The sequence below is a fragment of the Canis lupus genome, chromosome 15 (assembly GCF_003254725.2).
Source record: "Canis lupus dingo isolate Sandy chromosome 15, ASM325472v2, whole genome shotgun sequence".
Lineage (NCBI taxonomy): Eukaryota > Metazoa > Chordata > Mammalia > Carnivora > Canidae > Canis > Canis lupus.
In genome coordinates this window covers 23,129,775-23,144,595 of record NC_064257.1, presented here as the reverse complement: position 1 = coordinate 23,144,595, position 14,821 = coordinate 23,129,775, and the positions used below count along the sequence as shown (strand labels likewise).

General features: G+C 40.7%; 1 protein-coding gene across 2 annotated transcripts in view; it reads left to right on the top strand.

Moving 5' to 3' along the window:
* LIN7A (lin-7 homolog A, crumbs cell polarity complex component) overlaps nucleotides 1–13,971 on the top strand; it is a 127,665-nt gene extending 113,694 nt beyond the window's left edge. For both annotated transcript variants that reach the window (XM_049094303.1, XM_025438942.3), the window contains exons 7-8: nucleotides 1,869–2,087; nucleotides 8,717–13,971. In XM_049094303.1, coding sequence (XP_048950260.1) covers nucleotides 1,869–2,087 — 219 coding nt within the window. In that variant the 3' untranslated portion in view covers nucleotides 8,717–13,971. The remainder of the gene's footprint in view (nucleotides 1–1,868; nucleotides 2,088–8,716) is intronic.
* The last annotated feature ends 850 nt before the right edge of the window (nucleotides 13,972–14,821 follow it).

Genomic DNA, 14,821 nt, shown 5'->3' with positions numbered 1-14,821 from the left:
CTCGTTGCTAAACTCAAAGCATTTTCTTTTTCTTGGTCCACATCCACCTTACTGAAGCAAGTGCTAAAATTCTCTTGTCTCCAAATCCATATGATGGAGCAATTACGAATCTCTAGCTATAATGGAATTGCACTCAAAATGCAACTTACTTTGTTTTTTTGGAACTCGGTGTAATACCCATTTTGAGACCCCTTTCTGCTTGAGTTGTAAAATGTGATCTCAGCCAACGTGGGGTGGCCCTCCCCGCCACTCCAATCCACTCTTAGGTGTCCTGGCAGTCTCTCAGCCTGTGTCCTCACGCAGATGTTTTCTTCTGGGAGCTTTATCCAGGAAGCAGATGGAAAAAGGCCTTTGCACTTTGATCCTAAAAAATAGGAGTTAGGTCATCTGCCCTGAGGGGCAGCTGCAAGGAAAATCATCTCCTTTTTTTTTTTTTTTTTTTTTCAAGGGCCCTGTGATGTCTGATTACAGATTGCTTCTGTTTTGCTTCTCCCTAATCCCAACCTGGAGAATCTTTAGAAGGTTTGGGGAAAGAAACCTCTTTGTATTTACTTGTAGTAAAAACATAGTTTCCCAACTCTTATCTATATCATCATGTTTAAAAGATTTGGTACTCAAAAGCCAGGAAGTGATGTATTTTTTGCTTTCTGCTTTATCATTCCTACCTTCTAGGTATGTGTGCACATCTGATGATATCCTTAGTAAATTTCTCTGAAAATAAACTATTCTTTGTAAAGGGTTTATCCAATGCATAACAATAATGCCCTCTGGAAAAACTGTGTCAGTTTGTGTTAAGTTACTAGCAGTGTATGAGAGTCCCCATTTCCCTACATCCTTGAAAATACATCATATTTTTAAAAACACATATTTACCATTTTTGAATTATAAATGAAATATTTTGTGTTCATCTGTACTTCTTTCATTGCAAGGGAGCTTAGCTGTCCATTCATAGGGTTTTTTAAATTACTTTTTGTCCCTGAGTTCATGTGACCATTTTGCTTAGGACTTTATAGACTCTTAAATGTTCTTCATGGTAAGAATATGAACAAATATTGAGATGTCTCAATATGTCATATATCAAGAATATTTTTCCCATTTGTTATTTGGCCTTTCTATGGTATATGAGATACAGAAACTTACAATTTATGAATCTGATTTTGTAATTTTTTCCCTTGGCATGTATACTTAAGAATTCTTTCTCCATTGCAAGATGAAGAAGCCCTGCTTCATTTTAGTTGTTTAATGGTTTTATTTTTACATTTAAATTTTTAATCAGTTATATTTAGCACAGACTAGGAGATTGGGCTCTACATTATCTTCTCTCATTTAATTATTATTTGTTTCAGCGTCATTTAACAGTTCTTTCCCCCTTTGGTCTAAATCCCACATTTATCATATAACAAAGCTTTACACATGATGGATCCGCTTCTGGACTCTGTGTTCTATCTCTTGCTACGATGAGACACTGCTGTAATCATGGTAGATATTTAATGACATTAATATCTGATAGGAAAAGTCCCCCTTTATTACCATTTTTTTCAGAATTTTCTTGGCCAGTGCATTTAGTCTTCCCGATGAATTTTGGAAATCCCACTCTAAACAGTAGCGTGTAAATCTTAGGCCTTGGTTGCTTCTCACCCTTCAAACCTGAACCCCCACTCAATCCATTCTGTACCCTAGTGCATCCTAACCAGCCGCTACTTCACCTACGAACAATAAGTAATAACGAGGATGGCAGTGCATCCCATCTGCAATCCCCTTCTTGAAATTTCAAACCGAGATTTTTGTAGGATACTAATCGCAGATGGGTCCCTCAGGGAGAAGAACATGACAGTTCTCCCCTTTAAGAGATGTCCCTGTCTTTTCAGAGCGTGGAAGGGGAGCACCATGAGAAAGCTGTGGAACTGCTCAAGGCTGCTAAAGACAGTGTCAAGCTGGTGGTCCGATACACCCCCAAAGTCCTGGAAGAGATGGAGGCTCGCTTTGAAAAGCTCCGGACTGCCCGGCGTCGACAGCAGCAGCAGTTGTTAATTCAGCAGCAGCAACAGCAGCAGCAGCAACAAACACAGCAGAACCACATGTCATAGGTGAGGAGCGTCTTCTTCTGCACAACGGAAGTCCCTGACACAGACAAGTTTGTTTCGGTTTTTAATAGGGTTTCTTAGACAGCTGGAATATCATCATTAGATTTAAGATTTAACAACCCCACCTCCCCAGAAATCAAGCAAGCAAAAAAAAAAAAAAAAAAAAAGAACTCAGAAAATATAAACAAGACAAGACCGTTGCTTACTTTATATGCCATTCAGCTGTATTTCCTGCAAATGTAAGATATTTTGGAAAATAATATCTTTGAGAGGGCCAGGTACAGACTATAGGATGCCTTTATATAAATTAGGAAAATGCAGCGTCTGTGCGACACAGATTCCCCGGGCACAGAACTAGATAACAAGCCCTCATTCACCCTCTTGGCCAGTTGCCTTTGCACTGTGTACAAACTAAACAACCGTATAATGCTGATCCTGGGAGGATCCCTCTAGAATACCAATACAAATTATTGGAAAATCACTCCACTGTGAAGAATGAAGTGGAGACCTGCCAGTGTGCATATTCTGAAAGATTCCAGACTCTCTGTGGGTGCTCACTTAAAAAGTGACGCTCTTGCCTTTTTCTAAATTCCATCTTGTGACAAAAATGCTAAGTCAGGTCTTACTATATGTTTTTAAGAAAATCCAAGAAAAAAATGTGAAGAGTGAGAATCACCATCTTTGAAGTGCCCTCCTGTGTGCTGGGCTCTTTTCCCATCTTAGTTCTTATCCTCAGAAAAACCCTTCAAGTAAGTATCACTAAACCTCCGTTTCTTAGATGAATGATATGAAGTTGCAGTGGCTTCGTGGAGCCCTCACAAGCACACCTTCAAGGAGCATAGAATTATCGTCCTTTTTGCTCTCACGGGCATTTCACCTGCCAACATCAGATATTCTGGAGCTCTATAAATTGTCCTTGCTCCCCTTTGGGAGAGACAGTTAATAGCATTACACACCTCTACGCGATGATGTCTGCAAATGTGATTTTGAAGTGAGGTTCGAATGTTCTTGGGAAGGTGACAATGGGTAATAGTGGTTTTAAGTCATTCAACATCAGATTACTGTTTGCACAACCTGAAAGAAACACTGGATATGACATGAGACTTTCAATGGTTTGTGACACTCACAACAAAGGAGAAGCTACTTGGGGAAGTATAAGGACTCCAGGGTTTGTCCTGTGCTGAGAATTCAACAGTCTTATCTCTTATAGCTTGTAAGTTATACCGTATATACCATAGCTTGGTGATTTCATCCAAAATCACCTTCCATTCATTCTAAAAACTACCTTTATTCAACAACGAGTATCTATTTGGTACTGCTGTGGGCTGTAGAAACAGCTTGAACAAAGCAAAGTCTTTGCCCTCATGGTGCTTACATTCTGGTTGGAGGAGAGAACTACTAATAGGTAAATAAAATTAGCTTATTGGGACCCGTACTTCGCAGAGTTAAAATGGAGTGCTTTGATACACCCTGGCTAGGTGACAGCCTTCGATTAGATGATCAAGGGAGACGTCTCAAAGGAGATGACATTTAAGCTGAGATTGAATGCATAGGAGAAGCCAGAGATGAGCATAAGCAGAAGGGGAGCTAGCCGGTGCAGAGCTCCGAGAGCTATTTGATGTTTTTGGAATAGAAGGAAAGCTGGGGTAGTTAGTTAGGAAATAATGAGTAAGGACAGAGAGGTAGATGGGGGCCAGGTCACAGAAAGCTTTTTAAATCACTGAGGGACGGTAGATTTTATTGCAGTGGAAGCCACTAAGGGTTTTAAGCAAGGGAATGACATGGTCTGATTTATGTATTAACAAAGATCACTCTGGCTGTTCTGGGGAAAATAGATTACTGCAAGGTAAGAGTGAGAACAGAGACTAATTAGAAGGCTGTTGTATAGTAGTCTAGGCAAGAGATGCTGACTCAACTGGGATGACAGGGTTGAGATGTAGTGATGGGGTCGCATCACCGGACAAGTCATTTTGCCCACATCCTTCTCCTCTCTAATCTATTCCAAATATAAAGGTGCTTTACCTCAGTATTGTCGGAGTCCTTTCCTAGGTCTTTTTCTAACACCAAGCCACAATCCTTTCGTCAGACTTGGACACTCTTTCCACTAACTCATTTGTTTCTTCCATCCTCAAGAATGACGACTTGTACCGTTTTCCTGATTGATTTGCCACACTGGCCTGGAGTAAAATTATTCTGAAGTGTTTTGAAAGAAATATGTTGCCATTCAGACTTCTGAGGTCTCACTAAAAGCTTCCACTGTTATATCCTTTCAGTCATCTTTGAAAGTGTACAACTTGGCCTGAGTATTTTCTGGGCTGCGCACTCCATGTCACTGGTCTGCTCCAGCAGCCTTCGTTAAACCTCTTCAGAATTTCCTATTGTCTCATGACCAAAGGCTGACTTTTATTTTTTTTAAGATTTTATTTATTTATTCATGAGAGACAAAGAGAGAGAGAGAGGCAGAGACACAGGCAGAGGGAGAAGTAGGCTCCATGCAGGGATCCGGACATGGGACTCGATCCCGGGACTCCAGGATCACAACCTAAGCAGAAGGCAGACCCTCAACCACTGAGCCACGTAGGCGTCCCAAAGGCTGACATTTTTAATAAAAGACATTTACGAACTGAATTTTCTTGTAATGGATACAGTAACGTTCTATTTAAGTGAACATGAAATTTATATTTCTGCCTGCCAAGACAGCACTTGCTCCACACATGATCGTGGCCCCTTGAGATGAAACTCCAGTGGCCATTTCAAGTACAAGTGAAGTACAACCAAGTCCTGTCATCCGTGGATTTTATGGTGAATTCAGTCAAAGAGACCTACATTAGCTCTTGTTTGACTGTTAATTAATTAAATTTTTAAGGATTAAATGGGATTTGTTACACTTCCTAACTCATACTATGGTTGCTTTTGGTTAGAAATTTGAAGCTCATTTGACCAATTTACTTTGAAATGATCTCAGATTTTTTTCTTTTTTTCTTTCTTTTTTTTTTTTTTTTTTTTGTTTTGTTTTGTTTTGGAGTTTAACAAGTTATGCCAAGACCAGGTAAAGCAACATACTTGTCAGATACTGTCTTCACCGTTTATCACGTGAAACACAATCTCCATTCTCAAAATCAGGAATTTTTTTTTTTTTACCTAAAATGGTGTAAGTTATTAAGTAACTACTAATGGCTACTGATGTTTACAAATGGAAAATAGGTTGAATGTAAGTGATGTGTGGAGAGTATCTCTCAGGCCCACTTTTAATTTTAAACTTGCCTGAAATAAAACTCATTTGTATTTTTCCCTAACTTCCATGTTTGATAATCAGGAATAGATTACATTTTCTAGAAGGTAAGAGAGATGATCACTACGCAATGGAATTATAGAAACCTAAGCCGAGAATAGGAATCTAGATATTTTTATGCTATCCTCACTTTCTTGACAGAGAGCATTACATTTATTCAGCTTTAAGCATCTCATTTTTTAAAGCATGATTTTACATACATCCACATTTCGCCCAGATTCTCAAAGAATAAAAGGAGAAAGGAAAAGAAATCCTCCTTGAGTTGTCAACATTCTGAGCAAGTCAAGACTAAAGATTGTCAGATTTCTCTGACCTCCTGTTGCTGGATTGACGGTGGAGAGAGAAGTCCTTGCATTTGAAACCAGGCTGAATCTTAACAGATGTCCAGGGTCGCTGGAGTTTCCCAGGGACCTCACCAATCATCAGGCCCCCGCTTCCCTTCCTTTGTCCACTGTGGACTGCCCGAACTTCCCACCGCCACTGCCACAGCCGCTGTCCTGATGATCCAATCCAGGGAGCCACTGCAGAGCTGAGAAAACCAGCCTCAAAGGACAACCCTGATAAAAATGAATCCAAGGAACCCAGAGTCACCATGCAGAAAACCGGCGTAATAGAAATAATCATGGTAAAGCTGGATAACATTTATTAAGTAGTGAGAGTGTGCCAAGAACTCTTCCGAGTGCTTCATATGTGTTCAGGTAGTTAGTCTTCATGACAGTCCTAGGGGTATAGTAGGTACTATTTTTAATCCCATTGTAAAGGAAGAAACTGAAGTGTGTAGGATTTTTTTTTTAAAAAAAACCTGTACCTAGGCAGCCCTGGGGGCCCAGCGGTTTAGTGCCACCTTCAACCCGAGATATGATCCTGGAGGCCCGGGATCGAGTCCCACGTCGGGTTCCCTGCATGAAGCCTGCTTCTCCCTCTGCCTGTGTCTCTGCCTCTCTCTCTCTCTCTCTCTCTCTCTCTCTCTGTGTGTCTGTCATGAATAAATAAATAAAATCTTTAAAAATAAAAAAATAAAAAAATAAAACCTGTACCAGGGGGGTGGAGGTGACTAGGTGACAGGCACTGAGGGGGGCACTTGATGAGATGAGCACTGGGTGTTATGCTGTATGTTGGCAAATTGAACTCCAATTAAAAAAAATAAATGCAAAAAAATTAATTAAAAAGATTTAAAAAATAAAACCTGTACCACGGTTCACAGCTCGTGAGTGATAAAGCCATGACTCAAACCCAGAAACATGGGCTTCAAAGCCTTTTTGTCTCCACCACTGTGCCATTCTACTTCTTTCTTCGATGGCACCTGCCCTTACATCCCCTGTCCCTCCTCACAGACAGGCTCACCTGAGCTTCCTAGGGATTCATTGTCATGCTACTTAGAGTTGGAGGTATCCAACTCACCCTTACCATTTACCCCCTACCTCTAAGTCCTCCATCACTTCAGCTGTAGTCATTTCCTACCGCTGCCTTTAAAAAGTCACCACGAATTTGGTGGCTTAAAAAAACGTAAATTTCTTGTAGTTCCAACAGACTGAAGTCCGGCACAGCCTTTCTGGGCTTTAGGAGGCTCCGAGGAGAAAGAGCCATTTCCTTGCCTTTCCTGGCTTCTAGAGGCTCTCCACATTGCCTCGTGGTTCCTTCTCAATCTTCCAAACCGGCAAGGGCACCCGAGTCCTGGCCTCTGCTTCCTCCTCATCACGCCCCCTTCCCTGGCTCCTCCCCTCTCCATCTCCCACTTCTAACCACATTCATTGTATATCCCACCTGGACAATCCAGGATCAGCTGCCTATTTTAACAGTCAGCCCTTTAGCAACCTTAAATCCATCTATGGCTTTAATCCCCCTTTAACATGAAATCTAACATATCCACTGATTCTGGGGACTAGGATGTGGAGAGATTTAGGGTCCCTTGTTCTGACTACCACAGTGGCTCATTTAAAAGTCAGCAAAGCAACCTGAGTGATAAAATTTACACTAATATGGAAAGAAGTCTTTTATTTAAACAAGTGAAAAAAAATCACTGATTTGTTGAATTACAAATCAAGGGGATGAGAGAAACAATGAGAACGTTGGATGCAGATGGCTCTTCCCAAGGGGTTGCTTCAGTGACCCATATTTTGGACACCCAGGGATCTCTCAGCTGCTGGCATATCCCTCAGGCCTCCTCCCTCCCCAGCCTCTGGGTAGGTGAAAAGATCCAAGACTGTTACTAAAATTCATCTGTTCTGAGTCCCAGTCCCTTGGGCCATGGACTATACAATACATCAATTTGTTAAAAACTCAAAAACTCAGTCTCTAGCTCTCTGTCATTTGCTAAACTCCGGCACCTGTAGGAAGTTAGTTATTCAATAGGACACTCGGTAAAATGGTCTGTTACGGGGATTAAGAAAAAAAGATGTAAAACTTTTAACAAAGCCTGTGGCAGTTAGTGAGCACTCAGCAGCAGTCGCGTAGCTACTAGGATTGTAGTGGTGCAAGTGTCGGCACTAGGTCAGGCTTGTTGGGTGAGTCCTGGAGCAGCACAGTGGCCTGGCGCTTGGCTTTCCAGCCACTCTGTGGGCCCCAGGGGCCTTTAGGCACATCTGTAGAAGGCATGCCAGCTGGAGGGTGTTGATGCAAGTAGGCAGATTGCAAGGCCTGCCACAATTTCTAAAAATCTGTTTTGTATATGATGCTTCGCACTCATTGGCATAAAAATATCCGCAGCTTTAAAAACAAAGATCGGAAACCACTGTTCTCTCTGAGAGCCACGATTCCAGAATGGGGGGGAAGAGTGACGGGTCTTGGGGGGGTGCTCGGGGAGGTTGCTGTCCCCGAATCTGACCATATGGGCAGCTGCCCACCCTGGTCTGCTCGGTGTCAGGCTGACCTTGCAGGAGAAGAAAGGGGTCTGAGGATGTGCTTCAGAGAAGGGATGTTGGGGCTCCCCACACCCCCAGCAGGGAGAGGCCCCACTGGCCGTACCGCAGCAGAAGCAGTACCCAGCGCCCCGAGAATCCCACTGGAGAGGTTAGCCATCCTTTGCCTTCACGAAGAAAAACAGAGTCATCTGGAACTGGGAAGAAGGAAGGTTTTACATTTGAAATGTTTCCAAACTGGTGCTCTGTATTTCATTTTAGGGAATAACTGTGTCTTTTCCATCCTCATTTGATAATTACTTCCTTTGCAAACATCAAACAATTTTTGTTCATATGTGGAAGATGGTGCCTGAGTGATAGGGCCTAAAATAATCCCTGCTGTTCTCACATAGCACATGCTCTTTCGATATTTTTAGCATCTTGCAGTTGACAAAAGGAATACTAATCACTGGTTTCCCCTTCACTCTTTCCCCCTCTTGCAGGTCCTTAAAGAGAAGATAGTCACAAATCTGAAACCGTGCTTCAGAATCCCAGCACATAGTAAACGGAAGAGACGACATTGATAATTATACCTGTCAAGAGCTGTGAACACGTGGTGTGTAAATTCTTTACCAAGGCGACTCGACACCTTCTTTCTCTTGGGGCTGAACCCCCGCTGCTCGCGTGCTCCTTACACACACAGACCTTACATTCACTGCAGTGGGAATTCTCGGTGTGTGAAGGGAGAGCTTTTCCAGTCTGCAGACTGAAATAGGACCAGAAGGATCAAGTCCATGACTCTCAGATAAATCATGACTCTGGTCTATAGCTTTTCCAGAGATTAGCCAGTCCCTCATTAGGCTAGAGTTCAAACTGCATCAGTTCAAGGTTGCTACCACTTAAAAGAAACCAACCTATGCGTTGCCCCCGCACCCTGACCTCTTCCACATCCATATTGCTGAATCATCTAAATTAGAATTCCAGTTAATTGCAAATGCAACCTTTATCCCCCTCTTGAAAATGGCAAGCTATACCATATTATACTCTGTTCAGGTTCTAGAAGCAATTGGCTTTTTTATTTTCTGTTTCCATGAATTTAATTATGCATTAATGCAGTGGGACACATTTAGTTCAACTTTTGGTTTGCTAGAGGCAAGGATAGAGAACTCTAGTACTGTTTTTTTTTTTTAATTTAAGTATTGCTTGTATCTATGGTTATTAATTCTAACAGAATATAACGTATATTTATTCCACGAATTATATATTATCAGAGTGTATTTGCTACACATTGAGGTCTTTTCTTACCAAAGGTTATGAATCTGGTAAGAGAACACTAGCCAAGGACCCAGCTTCATGAACGGATCCTCCTATGATGTTTATATATAACCCTGCTCTCAATAATTTCTGGTTAAGTTTTATATTTTTCGATTGATAAACTCTGGAGAAATCTAAACTCTTTCTACCTACACGGATATGTTGTTACAGGAATTTATTTAATATTTTAAAGCTTAGGGCTTTACAAAGCTCAATTATGATATGTGCTCATATATATATACACACATACACACACACAAATATATATGTCACACACAAAATCTAGATCAGTTTCCCCAAATATAAACTGGATATTGTTGGAAATTTAAGATCAAAAATATTTTTCCTTTTAAAATCAGGCAGATATAAACCAGGATATAATATTGTGAATGAAAAGAAGCTATTCCTTCTAAAGGGAAAAGCTGCCTAATTCATTACACATATTCATGCAGGAAAATAGACAAGGGACATACCATCTTTCAGGAAATGTCAGTGGCTGGAAAATGACCTGTTAAGAGCCACCTATGCAGATCATCACTTTTGACTCACCGAAAATCTAAGTACCTCAGTCTGATTTTACTCACGGGAATGAATTAGGAAGCAATAATCATTTGAGCACTTACTTACATGGCTTAGGCACAAAAATGTCCCCCAAAAAAGAATAAATGCCCAGTTGAAACATTCTACATAGATCATTAAAACTGAGGCAAATATTTGAATGTTCCCTTTTCTCAAATGCAGCAATTGATTCCCCAACATAAATAAAGTTTACATGTCAGATAGTCTCCTAAATTAGAAATTGATGAAGCTCGGTTCAAGAGCTATTTCTTGAAAACAAAATAAAACCAGTCAGACCTGCCCAGCACATTTCATTTTGCCCTGTCAAGGGGGTATTATTGTCAATACCAAGTTCCGCTTACTCTTCATAGTACATCACCCAACAGAGAACAAAGAGCGAGGAAACTAGGAGGTATGCCTATTTCTATGACCATCCTGAAAACATATCATTTTTTTATTGGAGAAAACTGAGGGGGGGGGAGGGAAAAGGGGAGGCCAAGGGGGAGGACCGAATGTTATGTAAAATAGGTTTACAAAAGAGATAAGCATGACTAAAGGGAGTGAATGGAGACTATGTGAGTATTACTCAGTTTGAAAGAGGTAGCTCTCATTTTTATAAGAAAAATTTAATAAAACATATATTTTAGTTATCATTTAACAAAGAAATATTAAAGCTATTCAGGCGATGCCACAGATTCTCATAAAGGGAAATCATTGCACCCTTGTGATGAGAAAACGCTCATTTCCACACATTTCAATGCCTTGTATAAATTTGGAGCTTAGGGTATGTTTTCATTTAGCCATAATTGTACAGTTGATATGAAATTATCGATTGTTTTCACAACAATATAAATATTGTCATGGTGTTAACGGAAGCAGCTAGCAAATGAGCAGATACCTTACATTTGTGTTTTCTAGATGTCTTTGTTATGCTTCATTTGCATAATGTTAAATGCTAATAAATGGATGCCAAGCTCTCTGTCAAAGTAAAGGGGCAATCCATCACACCCAAGGCATCTAAAGACAGATTACATGTCGCACTGGTCCTACATACAAATGACCAAATGGCCAGTTTGGTTTGTTTTTTTGTTTTTGTTTTTTGTTTTCAGTGAAATCTCATTATTGAAATATAAGCCTTCCCCTAAAGTTTTAATCAAAGGTTTCTGTCCCTAAGACTTAGAGAGGCCCTTTTGTGTTTCTCTGAGTTTCACCGAAGCCAGAAGGAAAGGGAAAAGAAATCACCACAACTGGTACTAAAGTTCTTTATTATCAATGATCACGATAGAGCCACTGAATTGTCCAAAATCATATTAAAAACATACCAGGCTGCTCTTATGTGAACGTCCATCTTGAATGTCACAAATAAATTAGATATTCAAAGTTAGGGGAAAATCTGGAATGACCATTCCTCCATGATCCTGGTGAGTGTGAGTTCTTTCCCTTGGTCACTTTGGTGGCCAGATTTTTCTAAACTCTTTCCTGCTGTGATTTTGAAGGCCAGCACGTGGAGCATAGCTTGGTAAAAGAATACCTGAACCTTTCCATTTGGGGCATTTACATTTTGTGGCCATTTGAAATAGAACATCCGCAGGGAGATAAGGAGCTTAAATTACAATTGACTTTGGAAAGAATAACAGACTTTTGTGCTTCCTCAATCATGTAATCAATAGGGAATTCTCTCCTTCTGTGAACTACCACTGTCTTTTAAGACAATGCTAAAAATCTAAATGTAAAATCTAGCTTTCAGGGGCTTTTGAAGAATTCAAGGCTGTCTCGGAAGAACTTGACTAGAGATGGATTACACAATTTACAAATGCGGTTCTCAACCGAGACAAGTCAAACCGATGTGATCTCAGTTCATTTTACTCAGCTGTGCCTATAGTACTCCAAGACGTTGGGATGTTTTGTCTACGTTTTCTGAAACATCTATAGATATTTGTGAATGTGTGAATCATGCCTGAATTTCTCACCTTTTGGCTAGTTTGTGCTTATTATATGGACAGCCTGTTACTAAGACCAGCTTTCGATAGCGTTGTGAAGTAGAAATCCATACTCTGAAGATCAAGGGAAGCCAACATTAGGCAATGTCTCCCAAAACGTGGGGCAGTCCTACCCACTGCACCCCTTTCTGGATTTTGAACTCCACGAGAAAAAAGTCCGTGACTGCTTTGTGGATTGCCAGGTCTCCGACACCTGGTATGGTGTTGGCCACACTATAAGAGCTCAGTTGGTATTTGTTGAATGAATGAACAATTGGATAGGTGGATAGATAAATAAATGAATTTTGCCTTCAGATGACCTGAAAAATTTCACCAATTTATGGTAATTGGCTCTGTAATTTCTGAATTTCATAGAACCAGAATTGACTCTTTTTTCGTAAATAAATTCTCAGGTATATGAATTTGGAATCAATTACTTTACAGGCTTCAAGGATTTGAGGACATGTAGATAAGGGACAGTGTTTGGAGATTAGGAGTTTTTAACAATGAAGAAAGCTCAGCCTTTCTAGTTCTTTGTGAAAGCTCCCTGAGTTATTTTGCAAGGGCGAATGAAACATAGAACTTCATTTATGAGTATTATAAAATATTATGTGTTAATTTTTATAAAAGAAGAAAAGTCATGTCATCAAGCACGTTATGAGTATCTCCTTCAATGTTTACTAGTATCTTCTCTCTGAGGAGTTCACGGTAATTGGGGACACAGCTCTAAATCTTCTGCTTTCGAAAGATCACTTCTTTCCTATTTGATTTCGAGAATGTACCTGAGCTAAAGATTAATCACATAGCTACCGGCCCTTTTCCATGTGTTTATTCATTTAGCAAATATATATTGTGCATCTACTATACGCTAGGTTCTAGAAAGACAGAGGCCAACAAGACAGACATAGTGCCCTCCTGAGGCTTACTGTGAGGAGCTCCTCAACACTTGCTTTGGCAATAGGTAGAGTTTACTGTCCATCGGGTCCCTCTTCACAGCTGACAGAAGAACTGAAATCCCTAACTCCATGGAAATCATGAAAGACCCCCTGCACCTATTTATATGAGCTTGCTTTTCTAAATGCACCACTCAAAAATACTGCTCAGTTATCCATACACCGTAGTTAGACCCCAGCAAGATAGGGGAGTAATAATTTATTCATAACTAACACTTATTTAGCACTTACTAGGTTCTACTGTGCTTGGTACTTTCCATAGACTATTCATGAAATCCCTTCAACAACTCTAGTAGGTTTCATTTTATAGACAAGACAACTGAAGCACAGATATGTGACTTGTCTGGGTCACACAGCAGATGACATGGGGATTTGAACCCATGCAGTGTAACACAAGAGTTCATGTGTCTAACCATTATCTGTGGTCTGGGGGACACCATTACATTCAAATGAGTCATTAAAATACATGAGTCACTGTATATAAAAGTCCTTTGTAGTATACGAAAAGCTAGCGGTGAAGTATTAAGGTCAACAGACCACCTCAGTGGCAGAAGCGGACTGAAAACTCAATTTTATGTCACAGCTTACTCTTGGAAAGAACACTTCAAGCCAGGGACATGGATAAAGTACAGATTCAGAAAATTTTTGACATCTGATAAATATGTCAATGACTTTTCAGAATTATTTGTTAGCCACTGTGTCTATTTGGTGCTACAAGAAACAAACTCCCTTGCTGTAAGGGCTTATAATAAATAACACAGTGTGGAGCTGAACCAAGGATACTTCACGTTTCTGGGGAAAGATCAGGCAATAGTACTATTTTCTCATCATTGCATGTGATCGCGTCTTTCCAATTGTTTTCTTTACGTTTCTGAAAGAGCTGCAAAATTGTGCAGTGGTTCAACCTGACCAAAGTGGTATTATGCTGCTGGGAAGTAAAAGTATTAGACACAAGACTGGAAGTATTGTCTTCATTATCAAATGACTCTTAAATTCATTTAAAACATGGATATAGGCGCGCCTGGGTGGCACAGTGGGGTTAGTGTCCGACTCTTGGTTTCTGCTCAGATCATGACCTCAGGGTCATGAGATGGAGCCCAGCGTCCAGTGTGGCATCTGCTTGAGATCCTCTCCCTCTGTCCTCCTGCCCTTCCCCAACCCCCACCCTCTCTCTCCTTTTCTCTCTCTCAAATAGATAAATAGGTCTTTAAAAAAATAAAACATGGAGGGACGCCTGGGTGGCTCAGTGGTTGAGCATCTGCCTTCAGCTCAGGGCGTGATCCCAGAGTCTCGGATCGAGTCCCACATCAGGCTCCCCACAGGGAGCCTGCTTCTCCCTCTGCCTATCTCAGCCTCTGTCTCTTTCTGTGTCTCTCATGAATAAATAAATAAAATATTAAAAAATACAATAAAACATGGATATAGAAAGATTTTTAAATGCTGAAGGTGCCTGAATATTTGAAAGCCAAGTTCCTTGTACTTCTTCATTCCAAACCATAGAGTGGGATCATACTGTTGAGGGAGTGGGTTCTAAAGCCAACCCAAAGGGCAGAAATTGAGATTGGCCTTATGTTAGAACCATAAACAGGTGGATGTGACATTTCCAGAGGCAGACAGGAACTGGCGCCTTCTGTGGGATTCGCAAACTCCCTGAACTCCCTGTTAACTTCCACCTCATTCACTCACAAAAAGGGATCCTACACGTGCTGTACCTGTTCTCTCTCTGCCCCTCCCAGTTCAATGGGCACATGATGTAACTTAAGGGCTGGGTCCTATTGGTGGCAGCCAAGGAGTCTTATTCAGA